Source organism: Somniosus microcephalus, chromosome 22 (assembly GCF_052327205.1).
Source record: "Somniosus microcephalus isolate GS21.2 chromosome 22, FLI_Smic_1.0, whole genome shotgun sequence".
NCBI lineage: Eukaryota > Metazoa > Chordata > Chondrichthyes > Squaliformes > Somniosidae > Somniosus > Somniosus microcephalus.
Window position 1 is genome coordinate 6,423,220 of NC_141008.1, and position 26,609 is coordinate 6,449,828.

General features: G+C 42.3%; 1 protein-coding gene across 1 annotated transcript in view; it reads right to left on the bottom strand.

Moving 5' to 3' along the window:
- Positions 1–26,609, bottom strand: part of cux1a (cut-like homeobox 1a) — a 436,348-nt gene that overhangs the window by 99,565 nt on the left and 310,174 nt on the right. Inside the window, exons 13-17 of the mRNA XM_085965092.1 lie at positions 26,244–26,302; positions 21,776–21,824; positions 18,672–18,768; positions 17,340–18,011; positions 11,013–11,078 (exon numbers count right to left, since the gene is read on the bottom strand). Coding sequence (XP_085821218.1) covers positions 11,013–11,078; positions 17,340–18,011; positions 18,672–18,768; positions 21,776–21,824; positions 26,244–26,302 — 943 coding nt within the window. The remainder of the gene's footprint in view (positions 1–11,012; positions 11,079–17,339; positions 18,012–18,671; positions 18,769–21,775; positions 21,825–26,243; positions 26,303–26,609) is intronic.

Genomic DNA, 26,609 nt, shown 5'->3' on the forward strand with positions numbered 1-26,609 from the left:
AACATCTGGTTGGGAAGCCTGATCTATACCTACCAGCAATGAACTCCATCCAAAATCCCATACACTGAACCACATTGGGAGACCACAAATCACACTGGAAACCAAGAACCAGGAACCACACCGGGAGACCAGGAACCACACCGGGAGACCAGGAACCACACCGGGAGACCAGGAACCACACCGGGAGACCAGGAACCACACTGGGAGACCAGGAGTCACACTGGGAGACCAGGAGTCACACTGGGAGACCATCCTGTTGTGCATGGTTCAGTATCACAGGTATTAGCCACTGAGGAACCTACTTTTCTCCTCACTAATGAAGAGGCTACAGACCATCAAAAGAAGGATGTGTGTACTGGTTCCAATATTTTCTGAAGCCTACACAGCACTTTTAGGCATTAAAGCAGCCCCAAGGGCCTCTCTCAGAGTTAAATGAAAGGTAAAAGGGAGAATGTCAGTTTACGCATATTGATGACATGGTGAAATAAAATCACGTGTATACCAAAGATGCAATCACGGCCACAGGTGCCAGTGCATAGCATCACCCAAACAGGAGTATTAGTCGAACGTACTGATGTGTTTAACGTGCAAATCCGAGCTGAACTAACTTAATAGACCTCGGTAGCAAAGAGATTTAGCATCAGATGTTAGAAAACAAAAAACATGTAGTAGGACATACTTACACTGAGAAAGGATCATAACTGCGTCCCATTAAACAGAATTACAGTGCTGCTAACAACAGTAGATCTAAATTAAACGTGTCAGAAATGAAAATTGAATGCAATGAGTCACATCAAATTATGTCAAATAAAAAAGAAGTAGCAGGAAATCAATATGAGATTAACGTAGCAGGCTGGTGTCACTGGAGAGAGGAGAGGGATAGAATGTTGTGTATCTCATGTGTCACATTACTAGCATCTCAGTGTTATTGGGTTTCAGTAGTGTGGATTGCCATTTTGTGATGTGACAGGGTTTTTTTTTTTTTTTTAAGTTGTCAGTTTTGAGAGTGTGTAGCATGGGATTACAGTTGTTGTTTAGACAGATGATAGAAAGGTTTCCTGAAACAAATCCAAACTGATTGAAATATAATCAAAATGACCAATAACATTAGCAAGTCTAAGGGTAGGGGACTTTGTTTCCTGGACTTGCTGAACTTTAGTTATCATCATCAAGGCTGGACTTCTTCACGGCTCTTCTTACAATCTTCCTCCTTGCACTCTCCATAAACCACAATTCGTTGGTGCTCTCATCTGCATCCCATCCATGTCAAGCCCACAGTCCCATGGCCCAGAGAAATGACGAAACATTTTGCCCTCGCTGCCATGGCCTCATGCATTCCAACATGCTTGTATTCTCCGTTCCTCTGAAATAGGCCTAGTTCTCTTTGCCTGTTCCCTCCACTCCACCTATCGATCACTATGTCCCCACCTAATAGAATTCCCACTCTCAGTATCTCCGTATTGTCACTTCCTTTCCTGCCTTCAAAAGCCTCCTAAAGATCCTGTGAAGCATGCTAGAGTTTCTTGTATGTGGGGAGCTTTACAAACGTGTGAACATTACTAATAATAATCAGGAAATGCTGGTCCTGATGAAAGGAATGCTCTTCAAATAGAAACTGCAATGTACTGTACATGTCAAGTGAACAATGACATCATATACACTGCACACAATGTGGATAATCCAGCACAAGACATGGCCAGATTCACAAGGCTTCCAGTGATTTTAGCTAACTTATAATCATAGAATGGTTACAGCACAGAAGGAGGCCATTCGGCCCGTCGAGCCTGTGCTGGCTCTCTGCAAGAGCACTTCAGCTAGTCCCACTCTCCCGCCCTTTCCCCGGAGCCCTGCAAATTCTTTTCCTTCAGGTACTTATACAATTCCCTTTTGAAAGCCACGATTGAGTCTGCCTCCACCACCCTTTCAGGCAGTGCATTCCAGATCATAACCACTTGCTGCGTAAAAAAGTTTTTCCTCATGTCGCCTTTGGTTCTTCTGCCAATTACCTTAAATCTGTGTCCTCTGGTTCTCGACTCTTCCGCCAATGGGAACAGTTTCTCTCTACTCTGTCTAGACCCCGCATGATTTTGAACACCTCTATCAAATCTCCTCAACCTTCTCTGCTCTGAGGAGAACAACCCCAGCTTCTCCAGTCTATCCACGTAACTGAAGTCCCTCATCCCTGGAACCATTCTTATAAATCTTTTCTGCACCCTCTCCAAGGCCTTCACATCCTTCCTAAAGTACGGTGCCCAGAATTGGACACAATACTCCAGTTGAGGCCGAACCAGATTTTTATAAACGTTCATCATAACTTCCTTGCTTTTGTACTCTATGCCTCTATTTATGAAGCCCAGGATCCCGCATACTTTTTAACCACTTTCTCAACCTGCCCTGCCACCTTCAATGATTTGTGCACATATACCCCCAGGTCTCTCTGTCCATGCAACCCTTTAGGATTGTACCCTTCAGTTTATATTGCCTCTCCTCGTTCTTCCTACCAAAATGTATCACTTCGCACTTTTCTACGTTAAATTTCATCTGCCACGTGTCCGCCCATTCCACCAGGTACTCTTGAAGTCTATCACTATCCTCCTCACTGTTTACTATACTTCCAAGTTTCATCTGCAAATTTTGAAATTGTGCCCTGTACACCCAAGTCCAAGTCATTAATGTATATCAAGGAAAGTACCGACCCCTGGGGAACACCACTGTATATCTTTCTCCAGTCCGAAAAACAACCATTCACCACTACTCTCTGTTTCCTGTCACTTAGCCAGTTCCGTATCCATGCTACCACTGTCCCTTTTATTCCATGGGCTTCAACTTTGCTGGCAAGCCTTATTATGTGGCACTTTATCAAATGCCTTTTGGAAGTTCATGTACACATCAACCACATTGCCCTCATCAAAAAACTCAATCAAGTTCGTTAAATACGATTTGCCTTTAACAAATCTGTGCTGCATTTCCTTAATTAATCCACACTTGTCCAAGTGACTGTTGATTTTGTCCCTGATTATTGTTTCTAAAAGCTTCGCTACCACCGAGGTTAAACTGACTGGCCTGTAGCGCTGGGTTTATCCTTACACCCTTTTTTGAACACAGGTGTAACATTTGCAATTCTCCAGTCCTCTGGCACCACCTCCGTATCTAAGGAGGATTGGAAGATTATGGCCAGTACCTCCACAATTTCCACCTTTACTTCCCTCAGTATCCGAGAATGCATCCCATCGGTCCTGGTGACTTATCTACTTTAAGTACAACCAGCCTTTCTAGTACCTCCTCTTTATCAATTTTTATCCCATCCAGTATCTCCACTACCTCCTCTTTCACTATGACTTTGGCAGCATCTTCTTCCTTGGTGAAGACAGATGCAAAGTACTCATTTAGTACCTCAGCCATGCCTTCTGCCTCCACTTGTTGTTAAAACTTGGTTATTTTATTGAAAGAGAAACAAAAATCTAAAATGTATCTCATATATGTAGAAGAATCTTCTCAACTATAAGAGTCTGTTTTGCCAAAAAGAACCGCCACTGAGTCCCTCCTGAAGTCCTCATGGGAGGCAGGAATGCCCAGGAGCGCCTGGGGTGCAGAACTCATAGAATCAAAGGAATTTACAGCACAGAAGGAGGCCATTCGGCCCATCGTGTCCGTACCGGCCAACAAAGAGCTATCCAGTCTAATCCCACTTTCCAGCACTTGGTCCGTAGCCCTGTTGGTTACGGCACTTCAAGTGCATATCCAAGTACTTTTTAAATGTGATGAGAGTTTCTGCCTCCACCACCCTTTCAGGCAGTGAGTTCCAGACCCCCTCAGTGAAAAAAATCCTCCTCAACTCCCCTCTAAACCTCCGGCCAATTACTTTAAATCTATGCCCCCTGGTTATTGACCTCTCTGCTAAGGGAAATAGGTCCTTCCTATCCACTCTATCTAGGCCCCTCATAATTTTATACACCTCAATTAGGTCTCCCCTCAGCCTCCTCTGTTCCAAAGGAAACAACCCCAGCCTATCCAATCTTTCCTCAGAGCTAAAATTCCCCAGACCAGGCAACATCCCCGTAAATCTCCTCTGCACCCTCTCTAGTGCAATCACATCCTTCCTGTAATGTGGTGACCAGAACTGCACGCAGTACTCTAGCTGCGGCCTAACTAGTGTTTTATACAGTTGAAGCATAATCTCCCTGCTCTTATAATCTATGCCTCGGCTAATAAAGGCATGTATTCCGTATGCCTTCTTAACCACCTTATCTAACTGTCCTGCTACCTTCAGGGATCTGTGGACATGCACTCCAAGGTCCCTCTGATCTTCTGCACTTCTCAGTGTCCTACCATTTAATGTGTATTCCCTTGCCTTGCTAGCCCTCCCCAAATGCATTACCTCACACTTCTCCAGATTGAATTCTATTTGCCACTGTTCTGCCCACCTGACTAGTCCATTGATATCTTCCTGCAGTCGTCGTCTTCATTATCAACCACACGGCCAATTTTTGTATCATCTGCAAACTTCTTAATTATACTTCCTACATTTAAGTCCAAATCATTGATATATACCACAAAAAGCAGAGGACCCAGTACTGAGCCCTGCGGAACCCCACTGGAAACAGCCTTCCAGTCACAAAAACACCCTTCAACCATTACCCTCTGTTTCCTGCCTCTGAGACAATTTTGGATCCAACTTGACACTTTGCCTTGGATCCCACAGGCTTTTACTTTCGTGACCAGTCTGCCATGCGGGACCTTATCAAAAGCCTTGCTAAAGTCCATATAGACTACATCAAATGCACTACCCTCATCGCCCCTCCTTGTTGCCTCCTCAGAAAATTCAATCAAGTTAGTCAGACATGACCTTCCCTTGACAAATCCATGCTGACTGTCCCTGATTAATCCGTGTCTTTCCAAATGAAGATTTATCCTGTCCCTCAGAATTTTTTCCAATAATTTTCCCACCACCGAGGTTAGGCTGACTGGCCTGTAATTACTCAGTCTATCCCTTTCTCCCTTTTTAAACAACGGTACCATGTTAGCAGTCCTCCGAGAGTCCTCTGGCAACAAACCTATTTCCTCTCTTACTTCTCTCAACAGTCTGGGATACATTTCATCCGGGCATGGGGATTTATCCACTTTCAAAGATGCTAAACCCCTTAATACTTCCTCTCTCACTAATGTTTATTTCATCTAATGTTTCACGCTCCTCCTCCCTGATTGCAGTGTCTGCATCGTCCTCTCTTTTGTGAAAACAGACGCAAAGTATTCATTAAGAACCATACCCATGTCTTCCGCCTCCACACACAGGTTACCTTTATGGTCCCTAATAAGCCCTTCTCTTACTTTAGTTATCCTCTTGCTTTTAATGTATTTATAAAACATCTTTGGGTTATCCTTGATTTTACTTGCCAATATTTTTTCACGCCCTCTCTTTGCTTTCCTAATTTCCTTTTTAATTTCACCCCTGCACTTTCTATACTCCTCCGGGCTTTCTGCAGTATTGAGTCCTCGGTATCTGTCATAAGCTTCCCTTTTTTTCTTTATCCTACCCTGTATGTCATCTGATTATGTATGAGTCTTGTCATTTATTACCTAGGAGGTATATTTTGTAAGGTAATTTTCCGTTCATCCTCTCTCCTACCTCACCCCTCCCAATAACAGACACCACCACTCTGACAAGCTTGCCATCTAAGGCTCCAAAGAAGAACAGGTGAAGCTCACCCAGTAGAAACAGCTGGAGATTCTAGGTCACCAGTTTGGCAGTTTTCTGTTCTACTGTTAGAACATAAGAACATAAGAAATAGGAGCAGGAGTAGGCCAATCGGCCCCTCGAGCTGCTCATGATGCAGGCATCCCAGGGCTTTCATTACAACTTTATGTTGATTACAATGGGTTTAACCAGCAAACTACAATTTTACAGGATGTATGCAAATGCCTACCATGTGATGGTTGCAAGATGCATGGATCCTTTGATCCTATTACTCAACAGTCTAAAACAGCATCAAGTAAGAGTGAAAATTACAAACATTTATACTGCACCAATGTAGATTTTCTCATTACTTGTGAATTTTACCAGCTCACTCTGACAGCTTACAGATCTACTTCACCCTGAGTACAGCATTCTGCACTGCCCTGTCCACACTGTGATCCATTTCAATTCCCATTGCAGATTGTCATGGACTGTGAGGTCATAGTAGATTTGACAAAAATAACAGCACAGGCACCAAGAGATATGGGCAATAAATGCTGGCCTTGCCAGCGACGCCCACATCCTGTAAACAAATAAAAAACACACTGACGGTACACAAACTGTGCATTTCCCTGAAATCAGAGCTAAACTTCAGTCAAATTAAGGACCCAGTAAAAAGCACTTGCATTTAGATAGCACCTTTCACATTCTCGGGACATCGCAAAGTGTTCCACAAAACAATGAATTACTTTTGAGGTGTAGTCAATGTTATTTTATCAGAAAATATGGTAACCAGTGTTTGGTGGGAGAACACTGGCGTTCCCTGCTTCTGCATTAGGAAAATATAGTATTAACATCAAATATCAAATATTTGATATAAACGCATAACTAATTTGGCTTAGACAAATGACCGTTGGTTCTAGCCTGCTCATATTTTAGTAAAGGTTAATGAGAATTTGTTAACTTTAAAAAAAAACAGTATAGGAACCTTGCTGCTAATAAAAACATGGCCAGTGACATGGTCAGAAGTACTGCTGAGGTTTAAAACAATTATATAATATATATTTGAGTTTAAGTTTTCCAAAGATATCACTTGGCCTTCAGAAGATTGAATTCTCCATTTCGATCCATCTCTTCACTCTAATGCCGTGATCAGGGAGCTGACTAGAACGTACAAAATGGTCTCGATTACCCCAGCTGTACAACCAATATTTCACATCGACCAAACTCTACTGAAAGTATTCATATACTACATTGTACTCATTTCCTCCACGATGATCAACACTTGTAAACACTTCAATTGGTCAACAACATTCCAGGCAACCTGTGGGTCAGCCAACAAAGAGCATTCCAGTCTTGTGAATATTCCTGGTAACAGACCCACAGAAATAATTCACAAACATGCGCTTCATTAAGTCACAACTGTTAATGTACGCCAGCCATCACTTAAAGCTGCAATGCCCTTTAAATCTACTTTATTTAAATATACACTCATCTCCCTCTCAACAACTTTAGATTTTGAAAGGTAAAACCTGTAGCTTGCATTGTGCTCAGTTTTAACTATTTGCCAAGAGAGAGAGATAGGCCGGAATTTTCTGTACCTGGGTGGGTCGGGTGCGGGCGGTCAGTGTGTCAGGTCGCGACCTCGTTGTTGCTTCCGTCCCGCTACTGAGAGCGACTTTGCGCTAATGGGGCCTATTAAGCCCGCTCTACGCATTACCCGGCCTCCATCATTTGCCACCCTCACAACAGCAGAGGAGGCTGTGCTGGAAGCATCAGGAGTGGCCAAGCAGCTGGAGGTGGGAGATGGAAAGAGGGGGACATCTCAGCAACCTCGTGACAGAATTACATATCATACAGATACATGGCATACAGCAGTCACTCATATGGGGACTGATGTCAGCAGCCACTGAATGGTCATCATGTGCATAATGGTATCTGTACCTATTCGTCATTTGGCATATCTAACTTATCTCTTTATTGTCCCATAGTTCCATCAAGAGCTCCCCCCACCATCCAGGAGGAAGAGGAAGACGACACCTCAGGGGAGCCTCCAGCCTCCGAGGACGCAGCATCACCAGACATGAGCCCACCCAGCACAGAGACGCACACCTCAGTGGGTCGCACGCTAGATAGAGTAGTGTTGTCACCGGGTCCGTCACAAGTCACAAGTGAGCAAGAGGAGATGGTGGAGACAGGGAGAGCAGTGGAGACTCCTCGCCGGAGGGCGCAGGATGCTCCCAGCTCTGCTCAGCTGCATGCAGACGCTGAGCCTTGGGGGCCATCCAGAAAGAGAGCAATCCTGGAGGTGCAGGAGGCTCTGACAGGTTTTGCGGGCGTGATGTCTGCAAATGTTCAGAGAATGGAGGAGTCCATCTCCAACGTGAGCACCACTGTGTCACAGACAATGATGACTGTAAGCTCCTCCATGGATAGGATGGCCACCTGCATGGAGCAGCTAATGCGCCACTCACAGGAGCACATGGTCTCGATGGAGCATAGATGGCAGAGGCTCATAGACCTCCTCTCTAGGAGGGATGTTAGCTTGGATGTGGGTCCTCATGGTCCCACTGCTGTGCAGCAAGGTGCTCTCCAGCTCCTTGCTAGCAGGGAAGTGCGGGTGGCCCATGAGAGGGATGACGGTGAGAGGGGACATGGATGTGTGGGCTCCTCTCAAAACGCTTACACTTCTCCCTCGTTGCCACCCCCTCAGTCAGAGCCCCAGATGTCTCCTTGGACAGCGATGGCCGAGTCTGCCCCTGCACAGTCGCAGGAGAAGCAGACTTTGGCGGGGCCATCACAGGCTCCAAAACCTAGAGGACGTCAGCTAAGAGTGTCTAAGCAGTCGCAGCAGTAAGAAGGCTGCCTCTACCTCTGCTGAAGCACACGGAAGAGAAAGATGACACACAAGTGGATTCACAAGGGTAGCCACTTGGATGCTTTATTCAATGTTAATGTCAAGTTTCCATTAATATATCGTCAACCATTAAAATCTTTATTTTCATCACTTTCCCGTCTTGGACACATCTGTATGCACCTTTTGAAGTGGCTTAGTGAGTTGCAATGAATGGTGAGACATAACGGAACCTCCAGCAATGGTGGTCAGTGTGAAAGGAATGGCGTGGTCATTGTAGGGATCCTCTATGGTGTTGCTGTGGGGTGGTGCCAACCTGGCGCAGCATGAGGCAGCCATATGTGTAAAGTTAAGTAAATCTGGACATGATAAGGCCATCCCCGGCCTCCCGGACAGCAATGCACTTGGGTGCTGATGGGACCTGGTCCGCAGGTATTCCATCTCCTGCTCCTCCCCTTCTTCCAGCTGATGTTCATCCTGCTCCTCTGAAGGGGCTGTGCGCTCAGTGCCTTGCTCCTCATGCAGCGCTAATCCTCGCTGCTGCGCTATGTTGTGCAGGGCACAGCAGGCCACGACGATCCTGGAGACCCTGGCTGGTGCATACTGAAGGGCTCCTCCAGATCTGTCAAGGCATCTGAAGCGCATTTTCAGCATGTCTATTGTCTGCTCTATGACACATCTAGTGGCAATGTGACTTTCATTGTACCTCGCCTCAGCCTCAGTACTTGGCCTCAAGAGTGTCATGAGCCACATCTTCAGTGGATGCACCTCGTCTCCAAGCAGCCAACTGGAAAGTCTGTTTGGAGGAGCGAAGAGCTGAGTGACTGTGGACTGGCGCAGGACGAAAGAGTCATGACAGCTGCCAGGGAATTTGGCGCACACATGCATGATGATCTTCCTATGGTTGCAGACCAGCTGCACATTGAGGGAGTGGAAGCCCTTGCAGTTCACAAAGACTCCTAGGTGATGTGGGGGTGCCCTGATGGCCACATGTATGCAGTCGATGACGCCCTGCACCCGTGGGAAGCCAGCCAGAGCGGCAAAACCGAGCGCCTGCACAGTAACACTAGCTTCATCAGTGGCAAAGTTGATATAATTGGCTGATTTGTCAAAGAGGGCATCGGTGACCTGTGTGATGGATCTTTGGGTGGCCGACTGTGAGATGCCGCAAATGTCTGCTGCAGATCCCAGGAAGGAGCCTGAGCCAAAGAAGTTGAGGGCTCTGATAACTGTGACAGCCACTGGTACGGCATGTCCACCCGCTCCTCTGGGCTGCAGGTCTTGCTCGAGCAATGCGCAAATGTCTGCGACAACCTGGCACGATAGCCTGAGTCTCCTTTGGCACTGCTCATCCTCTGCCTGCATCGCCTCCAACGTGATGTAGCCCTGTGCTGATACCCTCTGTCCTGTAGAGCATCAGGTGGTTGAGGAGAAGGTTGGTGCTGTTGTTTTTGGTGCTGATGGTGTGCCTGGTGCTGCTGGTGTTGGGGCTCATTGTGGTCCGATTCTGCAGACCAAATGACACAGTATAAACGGCACCCAGGCTTATGGAACAGATGGCAGGTCAAGTAGAGATCAGAGGAGCAAACTGTCAATGGTGTGATAGGTTGTAACAATGAGATGAGACTGGATGGCAACTTTGCTGGAAACACTTGCAGCCTGTAGAAAGCTATAGCGGTGCTGGGAATGCAGTCAGCAACAGCTTCTGTCTGAAGAAAGTGACCAGCTGTGAGGTGGGAGTTTTTATAGTACATTTCATGCTGTCATCTAATCAGCTGAAGCAACGGCCATTCAACTCACGCCTCAGGCTGACAGACGTGGTTCCCGAGCTGCGTGATTCAAGTGGGCAGCCAAGGAAATTCGAAAGGTTGGCTGAAAAAGGCACTTAAGGGTCTGACAACTACCTGTTAATGATTTGAATTAGGTCGCCCACCTCTGCCAGTTGGGTCACTGCCACACCGGCAAACGCGCCCATGGGATAGGCGCAGGGGGGCAGGATGACGACGGGTTCCTGACTCGCTACAACTTATTTCAAATTTCCCACCAATCGCGCCCGCAGGGACCCCAGAAAATTCCGGCCACAGACACCCCTATCAGTCACAGTAACCTCCAGCAGCCATGCGCTCTGAATCGCTTAACCAGCTACTTCAGTCACATCATCAAAATGATCCTTTTTCTTTAAATTTACAAATAGTTGCAGAGGATGTTCAAATGAAGTGTTTAAGATAAAGAACCAGCAATTAGAAATGTATTAAAACACAGTTTTGGGGTAAATAAATGTGCTCAAAAATAAATTTAAATTATAAGCATCAAATCGTCGCTCATTGCATCTTTAAGGTGTTAACGCCTTGATTTTTATACTTACATTATCTGTTTTCCAGCAGATTCCAGGCCAGTATCAGACCACATAACTTGAGCTTTGTATATTTACTATGTTTAAATGACTCCTATTGGCTGTAATTAACAGAACACCCCAGGACCTACCTTCTGAACCATATCTTCTTTTCTTTACTTCCTGCAACATTCTTTGTATGTTCTGGCCTGGAACCTCTGTTAAAAAACAAGTTTTGATAAGAATAAAAAACAAGGGGGGGTGTTTTTTGTCTCTTTACAGTGACCTAGCATGCTATATACTGGAGCACGCGCAATATATACTGTCACTGATTATTTTCAGGGATTTGTTTTTTTGGTGGGTGGGAGGTGGAAAAGAGCTACACGACAAAGATGTTATATGGTTCTTGGTGGCACGAAATCAGTTTTAAATTGCTTGACGTCAGCAAGCATGATGTTGAATGTCAGTAGCCTCCTTATTTGCCAAACGATTAATTCATTTTCATTACTTTTTCCCAAGCTGTATAAAGGTTGTTCAATTTTTAAAAACCTGTTACATTTGTGAAAATGAATTTTCCAATCAGTTAGTTCAATTGCAATGGCCTGGTATTGCTATCATAATCTGAGATATGCCTTGCTATATCTTGGTACAAGCCATAATACTGTGACCTCTCTAGTGCCAGTTCTCCTCGAGCACTTTGTGCAGCATCTACCTTAACACTGCCTCACTCTGTAACAACCAGTGTCTGTAACTGAAAGTAACATTTCTGTATTAGTAAACTACTCAAGTGTATCCACTTTAATTTTCTGCTAAGATGCTTTATGTTATTATATACCTCTGGCAGTTTCCCTCCATCACTGACCTTCCTCACAGCACAAGTTCTTCATTCATAGAAAATAAAAGACTTCAATGGTTGATAGGAATTGACAAGAAAATACAAGCACAAATGTACCCAAGAGTAAACTGGTAAAACTGATAGCTGCAAAAGGCAACTTTTCTGGAGAAACATGTTAAGAGTCTTGGTTACAAAAATGACATTTAAAATTAGCTGCATTGCCACAGATGATGAAACAAACACATTTCTGCAGATAAATTGGCTAGGCAGAATTTCTCACAGGTGCTCCTGACTCAACATTCCCTTTCTCTTAGCAAAAGAATGCTTTCTCAGATCAAGCAGCTCATTGCAATACTGGATCAGAAAATGATGACTGAGTCCAGCCAGGACACTCATGGTTAACAGTGTTGGTGCTAAATGAGGAGCTGTGTCTTTTCAATTCTGGATTTGTTCTATTCACAAACCTCCTGTTGCTATAATCAATATCAATACTTGTACTGACTTTCCACAAGAAAAACTCGAAACTCAGAAAAGTACACCAAATCCAGCCAAAGTCAGACAGCAGCTTCCTGTGAGTCAATACTCCACTGACGTATTTGACAATTAAATATCATGCTTCTCTACACAGCAACTTTAAGACTGTCAAGTGCACACAGCTGTGTGTTTGTGTATGAGATGAGGAAGAAAATTACCAGAGGCCGCATACTTATAAACCCAATCAATTATTTACACCTCTCAGTCAGGAGAAAACAGAAAGAGCAGTGCCTTCAATTGATAAAGATGATTTAGTTGTGGCAATGTGGCAGTACTTGTGATCGGGACTGCTTCCCTCACTAGCTTCTTGAACCAAACTACCCTGGTCAAGCTTTGTCTTGTCTTGTCTACTGTTTATCATTTGTTTTTTCACTATCAGCTCCTTATGGGTTTTCTTAGATATTTTTTTTAAGTTTACCTTCCTTTAAAAAGAAAGTTTTACGCCATCTCCTCATCTTATATTCAGCCGTCTTATCCGATGAAGCATTTCTACCTGAACCATTACAGCCTCTGCTCTTTTCACATGCCTGTGAACTTGCACCTTGTCCATTCCATATTTTCAGAATCTGCAGAGACTTTCTTTTTATCTGTCTATGTTTTACTTTTTCACTTCACCAATGGTCACACAGCTGCTGTTACCAGTTGGAGTAACTTTTTTGAAATGAACAGAAGACCAAGTGGAGAAAGGCAGGCAGTAACTGGATGGGTGTGTGGAAGTAGGGTTGTGGAGCCAGTGATGTCAAGAGAAGGTGGACCTTCTGAATGAGCTAATGAAGCGTAATGGTACATTCCCAAAGAGCAGGACTGTACTGTACAATTTGGGAGTGAAACAGAAGACATGGGGCAGAACAGGCTTTCTACATATTTAAAATGTTTCAAGAGGAGAAATTACTCCGAGCTAAACCAGGATTGGTACTGAGATCAGCTTGCAGAGAATGCATTGAACAGAGCTCTATTTCCTAATTTGTTCTAATCAATGCAAGACAAGAATTTAATTCCAGATTAATATTACTAAGAACACCTACTATAAAAGTAGCAGCAGATGACCTCCAGTCAGTGATGTGTGGATGTAAGGTCAATGTTTCATTCATATTTTTCCCTCTCTGTCAGGCACTTTAAACTAAGTATGAATAAGAAAGTCTGAGATAACACAGCATGCTGGAAGAGGAGCAGACTACTGGCAAGAATCAAAATGGCAGTGGGTGTATCAGAATGGCTGGAATCGTGTACCAGTCAGCAAGTTGAGCTCTTTTGCTTAATTCTTTATAAGCACTCGGCTATGGAGAAGCTTATATTAAGAGTAAAATCATCTGTACTGATCCCTATACCGCACCACTGCTAACAATATATTTAATATACTGAAGTATATGGCTGGTTTACAACCTAATCTGACTGATGCTCAGCAGTAGCAGGTAATCAACAGAATGGTACCTCAGCTCTCCCAACTTATGTAACACAGAGAAAACAGCAAAAGCTGTGTAACATACAGCACTGGCAGGGAACAAATAAAACCTCAGCTTTTTGCTCAGCACTCATTATACCTGGATACTTTCAGCAAATGTTCCTTCCTTGTCCTGTCTGCCTTGCCAGGTTCCTCCCACCCCTTTTCCTGAAGGCGCTGACTCCTCGCTGGCACCTGTCGCTCTTGGGTACCTCACTTACTGACCAATACTCATGTGCGAGCTTTGACAGCAAATGTTGTTAAGTATTTCCGGAGGGGGGTGGGCGGGGGTGGCGAGAGAAATTGTCGCTGAGCCTGAACTTACCTCACTCACATTCACACTCCCAGCAGGGGTTGCTGGAGAACAGTCAGGAGCAGGAACCCTGACCAGTTCCCGTTCCTAACCCAGGGATACGAAGGCTAACTGCAGTGCTTATCGCTGCCCTGCTTGAGACCAGTTCATTCAGCACATTGGAGATTGAACCTGGGACTTCTATGGTTCAGTGACTCACTAGATAAACAAGCTGAGCTACAGGAAGCCTACTGGCTCTGTTTAACGTAATTGTTTTCAAATGAAAAGTTTACACTGTAGTGCTGCAGTATTTTATTCCTGTTATTACACGTTGAGATTAGGATTTAATTTGCAGGCGAACTGCAAGATCTGAAACTACATCAGAACATACTGTGAATACAGGTACAGTTAGTGGCAGTGAGATCAGCAGATCCTGCATTAGTTAGCCCCCAAGTAAATATCACACCCTGAGGCTTCAGCCACGGTCTGTTACAGTAAACTCATCACTGTGCACGAGTAAGAGTTTTTTAATTTAATGTTATAAATCTACTGCAAGGTAAAGGTGTACCAGCCACCACAAGAAAAGATATCAGGGTGTCTGTGAAGGCTCTATAGAGTATGCATCACAGTTAATTCAATGGTGCTAGGAAGTTATAGGTGATATAAATGGACAGGTTCTCAGAAGCTTCCAATACTGAAAGGAAATACCACTGCCAAAAGTCAACCCTGCCCTCCCGAAAAACATCAATTCTGGAAATGTATTAAAATGACTATGCTGATGGATGGAAATAAGTTATAACAACAGAAAATGCTGGAAAAACTAAGCAGGCCAGGCAACATCCATGGAGAGAGGAATAGAGTCAACGTTTCAGGTCGAAACCCTTCGTCAGGACGGCTTGAAACGTCGACTCTATTTCTCTCTCCACGGATGTTGCCTGGCCTGCTGAGTTTTTCCAGCATTTTCTGTTGTTATTTCGGATTTCCAGCATCCGCAGTATTTTGCTATCGGATGGAAATAAGAGCTGTGTTGCATTTCAACACTCTGCAAACTACAATCACATTGCAATATCAGTATGGTAGCTTAAAGACACAGTATTCCTTTTAGTAGGCCTATTAACATTTTAAGTTGCAATGTTCAAAGTCAAATCTATTTTCTGTAACTGTCACAGTATCAAGTAGCTATTCCGAGTCCCTAGAAAAATTCAACTTGAATATTACATGGCAATTCTTTGTGGAAATAAAAAGCAGCCATGTTGTCCATTCCAACCTGTTTTGATTTTTAATTATGCAGCGGTTCCTTTCTATAATGCACCAATCCAACTTGCAGTGAAGAGTATTTCCAATGGTATTCCTCCCTCAACCACAATGGATGCTGAGTCATGGTTGGGTATGGCTCCACGAGCACCAGCCGATCTCATGTATGAACCTAGACAATGGGGGCTCAATCCTGTCCTCACCCAACGTTGGTGGGCAGCAGTCATAAGCAGGAATCCTGGTTAACATAAGAACATAAGAAATAGGAGCAGGAGTAGGCCATACGGCCCCTCGGGCCTGCTCCGCCATTCAATAGGATCATGGCTGATCCGAATCTAGACTCACGTCCACTTCCCTGCCCTCTCCCCGTAACCCCTAATTCCCTTATCTGCTAAGAAACTGTCTATCTCGGTTTTAAATTTATTTAATGTTGCAGCTTCCACAGCTCTCTGGGGTAGCAAATTCCATAGATTTGCTACCCTCTGAGTGAAGAAGTTTCTCCTCATCTCAGTTTTGAAAGGGCAGCCCCTTATTCTAAGATTATGCCCCCTAGTTCTAGTCTCACCCATCAGTGGAAACATCCTCACCGCATCCACCCGATCAAGCCCCCTCACAATCTTATATGTTTCGATAAGATCGCCTCTCATTCTTCTGAACTCCAATGAGTAGAGGCCCAACCTACTCAACCTTTCCTCATACGTCAACCCCCTCATCTCCGGAATCAACCGAGTGAACCTTCTCTGAACCGCCTCGAGAGCAAGTATATCTTTTCTTAAATATGGAAACCAAAACTGCACGCAGTATTCCAGGTGTGGCCTCACCAATACCCTGTATAACTGCAGCAAGACTTCCCTGCTTTTATACTCCATCCCCCTTGCAATAAAAGCCAAGATTCCATTGGCCTTCCTGATCACCTGCTGCACCTGCATACTAACTTTTTGTGTTTCATGCACCAGGACCCCCAGATCCCTTTGTACTGTAGCACTTTGCAGTTTCTCTTCATTTAGATAATAACTTGCTCTTTGATTGTTTCTGCCAAAGTGCATAACCTCACACTTTCCAATATTATATTCCATCTGCCAAATCTCTGCCCACTCACTTAGCCTGTCTATGTCCTTTTGCAGGTTTATTATGTCCTCCTCACTCACTGCTTTCCCTCCCATCTTTGTATTGTCGGCAAACTTGGATATGTTGCACTCGGTCCCTTCCTCCAAATCGTTAATATAGATTGTAAAGAGTTGGGGTCCCAGCACTGACCCCTGCGGAACACCACTAGTTACTGATTGCCAGCCCGAGAATGAACCATTTATCCCAACTCTTTGTTTTCTGTTAGATAGCCAATCTTCCACCCATGCCAGTATATTACCCCCAATCCCGTGATTTCTTATCTTGATCAGTAATCTTTTGTGTGGAACCTTGTCAAATGCCTTTTGGAAGTCCAAATACACTACATCCACTGGTTCCCCTTTATCCACCCTGTATGTTACATCCTCAAAGAATTCGAGCAAATTTGTCAAACATGACTTCCCCTTCATAAACTCTGTCCTATTAAATTATGTTTATCCAAATGCTCTGTTACTGTTTCCTTAATAATGGACTCCAACATTTTGCCATCTTCCCAGCCAAGGGCCAGTGAGGCTTACTGGCACACTCACACTGAGATCAGCTAACTCAGAACAGACCAGGGACCATCCTGAGCATATGGCTCAGTACCACAGTAGGCACTGCAGTTATTCACTGACCTATCAGGGGAGCAGCTGTAAAGAGGCTTTAATGTTGTTTCTCTCTTAGCCATAGCTCCATAAACACAGTACATGAAGACGTGGTGTGTTGGATTATAGTGAGGAGCTGTTGTCAAAATTTATAAGAAATTAAGAATAACTAATGTTAAAAAAAATCATTTTCTTGCTTCCTTTTTGTCATTTTCCTCCCACGCAATTCCATCCTCAAATTTGCCCTCCCCTCATTCGTGCTACCGCCCTTGTTTGGTACAACCAATGCCAGGCTACCAGACTGTCCAAAATCATTTTTAAGTCATATTTTGTCTAGGCAAGATAGGACATCTGTAGGAATACTGTCTCTTTAAGATATTTAGAATTAAGGAAGTAAAATCCATCACCCACCTCTTTGCCTGCCCTGGATGCTCCGCAGGGCCAGAATGTTCTGTTCATCGGACAGGAACTGCTTCATCTTGTGAAAAGGCTCCTTCCCTCGAACAGTCAGCTTATTCCATGGTTTGGGCCTGGCCAGTATCTCACTTACAGAGCCTTGAGACAACCCCAGTACATAATGTCCAAATATCCGTTGGCCAATATTGTGCTTGATCAGCTGCTCTTTAACTTGCCGTGCAATTTCCGCCGTGTCCAGCTCTTCGCCCTCAGATATGCTTCCAGCGCTCTCTGACTGGCTGGGTGAAGGGATCATTCCGTTCAGGTCAGAGCTCTGCTGGATGGGGCTTGGGGACGATATGGAGTTTGTGCTGTAGGGACCTGTTGGAAAAAGCATGGTTGTGCTTCCCGCATCCTGCATTGCCTTGGAGTAGAAGGACTGCATTAGCTGCCGCTGAAGAAGCGAGTTTAGTGCAAATTTCCCTGCAGAGGCCAGGGGGAACGGGGAGCTTGTCAATGACGAGTTGAAAAAATCTTGACCTAAAACCGTCGGTGAGAATTGGTGCGTACCATTAGCACTGGAAGCCTGCTCATTCGCGTTGCGCAGCAACTTAGAGGGAGGGGAGGATGGTGAGGTCGAAGGGCGCAGACTCTCAGGTCGGTCTTTCCCATTTCTCCCAGCTGACCCTACAAGAAAGGTCAAACACAATGCATTATGGGGGAGTGAAAAGTAAAACCATGAAAAATAGCAAACTTTAGCCCAAAATTGCAGGTTTAAAAAGGGCTTTTCTGCTGACGCGACTGGTCAAATTTGAATATGCCAGACTAGCCCCCAAAGACAGATGTCATGCATTTGTTGTTTGTACCTTTCTTGTAAATGGCAGCCTAGAGAATCCCTGACAAGCATTTAAGCAGCCCATACCAAACATTTACTTTGTATAAGTGCCACAGTCAAGCAATGTGTTAGCTTAACAGATATAAAACCCTACCCAGAGAGATAATTGCAGCAAATACAAAATGACATTAATTACATTTAATTAAATACTGTAATCGCTATTGAATATATACTCAGACATAAACCAATGAGAAAAAACACAGCTTATATACCCAAATGCATCAAGATAAAACTCAGGCAAAAATCTGTTCTTTTTTTAAACCACTGTCTCCAAGGTCTGAAAGCTTCTTCCTATTACCCAGTCTGTACAAATACACAAACACAATTTAGTGCTTTCGGATGGTGTAATACACATTAATCTTGCTGCCATGCACTAGTGCAGGTTTGATCTCAGGATCTGGTTCTCACACTCCCCAAGCACAGCTATATAAGCTGCAAATGCAAAGACCTACCGCTAAGGTCACTGTTGGTGATACGCAGAGTTGCATTTTCAGATTGCAATGAGCGGTTCTTCTCCAGTAGAAGTACCTCTAGGGTTTTGGATGTGTCCTGATAAAGCAACAGTAATGTAGTCAGATTTACTTAATGTTAAACGTGTGATATTTCAGTACTCATCTTGCTTAATCAAGGATTCATTAAGAATCAAAATTAACGGCAGACATGTAGCCCAAGGCAACCTCTTTCAGCACAGAAGTCCTTTAAAGGCACCATCTTTAAAAAACCTGGCAAAGCTCTTTGTTTATTGAAGAGCACACAGGATGAATTGATGTAAATCATCTGTAAATGTGCATTCTCTCAATATTTTGAAACTAATGCACACTCTCCTCCTTTGGTAGACATAAAAAGATTTTACAAAACAATCTTACATGCCTGTTCAAGCTTTCTGGCAAAGAAACAAGATTTCTGCTCTCTTCCCCACTCCCACAAAAAAATTGATATTCTAAAAATATGCATAATGTTCAGTATGACAAACCACAGTGAGAACATGACATGCTGTGTTATCTTGCCTTTAACCCTTTCCTCCACTTCCCAAGTAAACCTTAGATTGTCTATAATAATCAAATAGGTTATCCTCACACCCTAGGAAAACTGATTTTTGTCTCTATCCCAAAATCCAACCCTTGGTCTTAGTCCTAGCTGGGATTTGATGTTTCTGATGTTAGCTGAATTCTATTCACCAACAGATCTGGAAGGAAAGAGGGGGTTTAGATGTTTGTGTGTGGGTGGATAAGGGGCTTTGTCATTTTATCCTGCCATCAAAGCATTAACCTCTTTTTACAGACTTGATACAGAAATACTACTGGTCTCTGAAGGTTTACAGTCAACTTTAACACTCTCACAAATTGGCATTTCCGATTTGGAAAATAAAGAATACTTTAATATTATTTGCATCAAAGATTTCAATCGTGACTTAATATTATTTTTAGATTTAACACCAATTTTACACTAAGTTTCATAAAACTGACATGCAAGATCATAAAATGTGGGTTTTTACATTAAGAAATGGATTACCCTATACAATATTAGTGTAGTGGCAAAATGCTATGATCTATTTATATTGCACTATAAATTATGCATTATAATGCAGAAGTTTACCAGTGCTTTCTACTTTTTGATAATTACTTTAAATGATGAGATGTTCTCTGTAGATTATCACACCTCATTCATGATAAGTAAAGTAGTTTCTTACTAAACATAGATTCTTTAAAAAATCTACAAAACCCCAAGAAATTTAACGATCTAACAAAACTGTTGCAATAATTTCAATGGTACCAGTAAGAACAGTAAATGAGGAGAACTGGAATCCCATGATCTAATTCTCTCCTCACCCACACCCTTCATTATCCTAACTCAAGATTTGTAGCTCATGAACTGTGAAGTAACAAAGACACTCCTGTCTCAGTGACCACCCCCCACCACCTCCCCCCATTCTAAAGATGCCAGCTCCTCCCATAGACTCCTGTGCCCAGCGTAGCTTTTATATTTCCTTGAAATTCTGCTCAAAGCAATGAAAAGGCACATTATGTTCTCTGATTAAGGCAGCAGCTGATGACATGTTAAGTTCTAGACATGTGAAGTAAAACAAAGACTTTCATCTGCTCAGGTGCAAGAGATCAATCTGTAAAAGTACAACTTATAAAGAAAAGATAGTTATACTTTCAATACTGATTACCATTAACATTTAAAAGGATAATATTCAACTTGTGTGGGATTTTTAATTCCCTCCTGTCATTTTGATTTAGTATTTAAGTTAAACAATACTCAAAAGCACAAGATGAGCATTTTCATATTACACTTCAATGAGTTACTATAAATACTAGTGATAGGTACAAAGCATGTGTCAGTAATGGTAAAGGTACTGCATATACTAGCACCAGACATCTAAAGGCAACATTAAAGTCACGCTTGGTTATGCTTTCAAATTATTTTAACAGAAAGAGAATGAGTCCTTTTTTCAATGTACCACGCACACATATGCTCTGCAACTCTATGCCAAGTCATTACATTCCTGTAATGTAAAAATGATTTGGTTCTGTGCAGCTTTCAAAATGCACAAATATCTGCTAAAGCAATTTGTTGTAAATTTCCCAAGCTTTCCCATCACAGCAGAATTACAGCATTATACATGAATGCAAATTATTCCAACTGCAGCCTTTCCTGTAATATTTAAGCAGCGTTTTATTTAAATACTGATACAAACATATTACTGGAGTATTAGAAAGTTACAGGCAAAATTAGAATTCAGCTACATGTTACTACTAAAATAAAATGTTTCAAATGAACTTTTTCTATGGTACACATGTATGTACTCTTTAATGGGATCTGTTATATGTAGTATTTATGTCTCTGCAGTGCCCTGGATTGACTGTCTTTAACAATAATGGGGGATTGATTGAGATACACCCAAGGAACATTGGTGTAGACATAAAACCATCGTTAATAAAGCAAATAAAAATATCCGGGCGCTTTATGAAATCTGCAGAGTGAGATACAGGAAACTTTCGATTAACCGGCCCCTAAATAACCGGAAATGTCGGTTAACCGGCAAAATTCAGGAGTCGGTTTCAGCTAACTTTTATAACTTTTATTACTTGCACAGCAACAAACTGAGGAAGACAAGGGTTTGGCTGCAGCTGTTGATAAGCTACAGAGATGCTTGCAACTTCTGAACATTGTTCTGAAGCTGTTGCTAAGCAACAGGGTTTGTTGCTTCATATGGAGCTCTAAAGTCCGTATCTTTCACTATAGCGTTCGGTTATCCGGAATTGTTGCTGAAACGGCACCACGTCGGTCCCGTCTGTGCCGGATACCAGAAAGTTTCCTGTACTTGTCCAAAACTCGGATCCTTAAAAGTTTCAAATCTACTGAAAACAAATATTGGTTTCTATGTGCAAATCTTCTCACCCCGGCCCAAATCTTCCCCCAGGAATTTCAGAATCTCTACCATAATTCATTACATTGCTGGATGGCACTTATATACTACTTGCTTTATTTCTCACGATAAATTGGAATTTATATCAAGTACAGAAAATGATTAGATTTGAACAGAACGTACCTGTGATCCAGATCCTTCCGATGGTACAAATTCCATGGACTTCAAGATACTGGAATAGGGGGAAAGGGTGGTTTATTGTTTAATAATGTCCTGGCATTGGCACAAGCAATTACAGCAAGACAAATTCCCCCATTCACCTCCAAACATTCCCATTTATCCAGGGTACTAAGAGCAATAACTGCACTTCCAAGTGTCAATACACAGAAGAAATACTTAAACTGGCAATATCATCACTGTACAATGTTATAACTAAAGCTTTTCATTTCACCAACAAATATTTCAACATAACTAGCAGAGCCGCAAAGTAATGTTAAAAAGTCAACCAGTTTGCTGCATATGCAATTCCATAAGGGTTTTTAGAGGGCAAATATAAAGGTTAATAAGAATGTAACATTTTAAGCTGTCAAAAGCTTTCAAACCCCCCGTGCTGATTGTGAAGCTTGCAATGCTTTAGGGGTTATTCATGTCAGATCAGTTACTACTGTGAACTGTCTCAATCTACAATGAATTATTTGTTAAAATAAAAATGTGCCATTACTGTGTATTCTAATCAGAACATTACTATGACAAATACTGCCCGTGTCTCAGCAGAGAATGAAGGAACCAATCTTCACTCTGCCATAATTTCAGAACTACCATCTGAAACAAACAGTCTTAATGTGCTAAACCTGGGACCAGAGTAAATGCTTCCAACATGGCATGGTGTGGCTCCCTAGAAATGTCTCAATTTAATAGCAAAACATTATCTGTGCTCCTTTGAAGCACTTTGGGATGTTTTACTGCGTTAAAGATGCTATATAAATGCACGTTATTTATAAAGATTTATAGCACAGTAAGCATGAACTTACGGTTTGCTCTGTCTTAGATACAGGGTAAAGATAAAAAGGGAAAAGATTTTGATAGTGAAAAGTACACATTTTTAACTGTTTACTCTGACACCTTGACAGCTTTTCCACAAACACAGTTTTGACCATCTTGCAATTACAGCAATATCCCATTAATGAGGACATTCATTAAAGGGAACATCTGCTCAGTCACCCATTCAAGTCTCGTACATCCTGCACAGTTTGGTTAATAAAAATAACTGGATTAACACAAAGGTGTCCCAATGTAACAGACTTGTACTGCTGCTCCGCAAGGCGTGTGTTTGAGGACTCACTAACTTCTTGTGTTGGCACACCTTCCTTGCAGGAAATAGAGTGTGCATACAACTTAGCTTCTTTAAACTTCTTCGCCACTCGATCTCTCTCTCCCTTTAAGACGCTCCTTAAAACCTCTCTCTTTGACCAAGCTTTTGGTCATCTGCCCGAATACCTCCTTATGTGGCTTGGTGTCAAATTTTGTCTGATAACTCTCCTGTGAAGCACCTTGGGACATTTTACCACAGTAAAGGCGCTATATAAATGCAAGTTGTTGCTGCTAATGCCAATTTATTCTTAAAAGTATCATCTCACGTACTAAATCTTGGCTTCAATAGCAACAATGCAAAAGCCAACCTTCAGAACTTAATTTTAGCCAAGTTTAATTTTATTTGGAAAACCTTTTTAGTTCCCAGAAACAGTTTAAACACATCCAAGTATAAAAATCTTGGGTTAGGCATTTTCTAATGTTTACACACGTCCACCCACCCCCTTCTCATCTGGCTAAACAAATAGCAGGAGGACTCTTTCTCTACCGAAACTCAAAAATCATGTCTCCATCCAAAGAACATAGATATACCAACACCTTTTCAAAGTAGGTAACAATCTAGAAATACTTGAAAGATATGGTTCTACGGTTCAAAATATACCTCCAATTGGCTGGCCCACTGCCCATTACAACTTTGATAAGCTACACCTGCACCACACAAATACTTTACTCACAACTAATTCTGCACAAGTACAACATTCCACACCTGCTGAAATAAATTGAAGTTGTCCCTATAATAAGGAGGCACTGGTTTACATCCAAAGCCAAATGGGTGCCACGTCAGAGTGAAGAACTTCATATATTTACTATGAAAGTACCTTCTACTGAGAAATAAATTAAAATAAATGCAAGCTCCACACCTTCTCAAGGGCAACTAGAGATGGGCAATAAATGCTGGCCTTCCCAGCGACGCCCACATCCCATAAACAAATTAAAAAATGTAGAATTTCAGTTCATTTTGGAACTGCATACAAAATTAGAAAAGATCAGAAGTTAATTTTCTGTTTATTTTTTGTACTTATCACCGAGTTGTTGATTTCATGAATAGACTATTGTTACCTGAACATTTTTAAAAAACCTTACTCTCTGTGGACGCACTATACATGTCAGAACAAGCCATCATCTGGTCCAATGTGGATATGCTGCTTTTTTCAAGTTTTTTTCATTTGCCAGTAAAATTTTTAGTTATTATTCTTCGCCATGAACCCACACATTTCACCTAAAGTTACTACTCCGCTGAAAGACTATATATGGAGTGGAGCAGGGCGTGTAATTTTAGCCATACTAATAAGCAGAAAATATGGATCCCATTAAGTAGTTAAATTGCTCCAAATGAATTTAAATTGTCTTATAGTAATTAATGTTTATGAATGTAAGAATCATTACAGACATTTATCTATATTACCAGATACTAATAACAGCTTTTCTCACTACTCTACATCAGCACCCTGTTTCCAAGTAAAATGTTGTGACTGGTGCAGAGCACTCAACCAGCGAGGAAAAAGGACCAATTTCTGGATGGCTCTAATGGAGAGGGAACTGCTTTGTTACCAAGGCACCAGGAGCCAGCCCAGACCGTTCACCACAATGTCCAGAGGGAAAGTGGATTTCAATGTAGGAACAGTGGGGCTTTTTGTTTTTGAAAAGATGCTTACTTTTGAACTGATAAAACATTGAAGCATTTAGAGTTTCTCCTAACTAGTTTAAATTAGTATCACCATGACAGTTTCATAGGCCAGCACATATGAAAGTATTTTAACTTGCTTCTGGAAAGTGAACGGTTAGTAAAAGAAAAAAGTATAGCTCTGTTGAACTGTAGGACAGGTGGTGCTGTATAATCATAGTGGGAGCAGACTTCTCTCAGTCAGACCATTTGTACTTCAGCAACCAGACTAAAGCACAAAATGAAAGGTAACACGATGGAGAAAGATTGAATTCCCTGAAGAACAAGGCTTGAGGTATTGTGAGCTTGAGTCTGAAATCTCTGAACATTTTCCATATTCCATCTTAAGACTTTTGTGTGTGGAAATTGTAAAATGCCAAGTAGTGTCGTTAAAATAAATTGCTGCGCTTGTCAAAATACTGCTCAAAGCTGTAGGATACCACTCTTTTTGTTGAAATCCTCAGTACTAACCAAAATAATCCATGAAATGTCAGATGTCAATTCATTTCATTGTAATAAATTAAAAGGCAAAGTTCTTTGAACTGAATTTAAAGTGATTACTTTTTACTTCTGTACTGTCCAGTCTGTCAATCACAGCGTCACAATGTACACTGGGGGTCAGAAGAGCGAGCTACGTTTTACATTTAGATTCATTTTCTGAAACAAAAGTAGACCTCTCATGTTCTGGAACTCTTCAGTGAGAAAAATAAATGGATTATGGAGAGGAAAAACATTTTTTTTTTGAAGATGATGTAAACAATCTTCAGAAGAAAAAGTGTGCTCTATTCTGGTGGATGTGCCAGTTACATTTTTTTTCTGTTAGCTAGAATGCACTGCCTTAAGGGTGGTGAAAGCAGATTCAAAAGGGAACTGGATATATACGTGAAAAGGATAAAAATTCAGGGCTACGGGTAAAGAGCAGGGGAGTGGGACTACATTGACAGCTCTTTCAAAGAGCTGGCACAGTCATAATGGCCCAAATGGCCTCCTTCTGTGATTCTATAACTCTATAGTGTCCGCAGTATAAATAACCAGACGGTATTAGAGCTTTACAGTTTTGGATACTGCCTCATCCAAATTCTGGCTTATTAGAGCCTCTGGAAAATGTGCACATCTAACAGAACTATCGATCAAAGAAAGGAGTGAGGAAGGGCCACAAAAACAAAGTTCTATTGATATGAAAATTAAAATGAAATACATTTTGCAGGAGGTGACCCAGCAGCTACAAAAGTGCAGATCTGTTCTCCTGATGACAACATCCCAAATCAAATCCAACCCGCCACTGACATTCACATTCAGGGCTTCCCTGAAGGACAAGTCTTGGCCAAGCCATCTGTGGAAAGTCCCAGGGGAAACTATGGAGGTGGGGTTCCATCCCTCACCTCTTAAGTGCACTCTTGGGAGATCTTTGAGGAACAGAGCTCTTGGGTTTGTCTGTGGTTTGGACTATACACTTCTCCTCACCAGGGAGAACTGACTCCATAACCTTAGGAGAGGGAAATAAGCCAAGTCGTTTCCTAGAAATACAAGTGAATTGCAACTGAAGTTTCATGCCAAGATCATCACTTTTAACAACATGTACAAATAACAGAAACTACATCTTCAATCAACACTCACCTCAGCTCTTTTTTAACCTCTTCATAGTCAGACTGTCCTTTTAGCTTTTCCTCTAGTTGCTTCAAAAGAGACAGAATGATTTATAAAATGTAATAAAAACACAACAGTCCACTATAAACAGTGCAGTCATTTAGTGTTCAGCCCAACAGCACAAAAAGGAACATCCTGCAAAACTCACCTTTGGGTAGATAAGATAACTTCTTGATTAACCTCAAAAACCCGATGCAAAACATTCCCAATGCAATCATACAGCTATCGCCCCTATTTCCTAAAAGACTACCTTTCAATGAGGTAAGAATAATTTCTCATCTGTTCAGTTGAAATGATGCGTAACTTACACCACGGGTTCCCAAACTGTGGTACGCG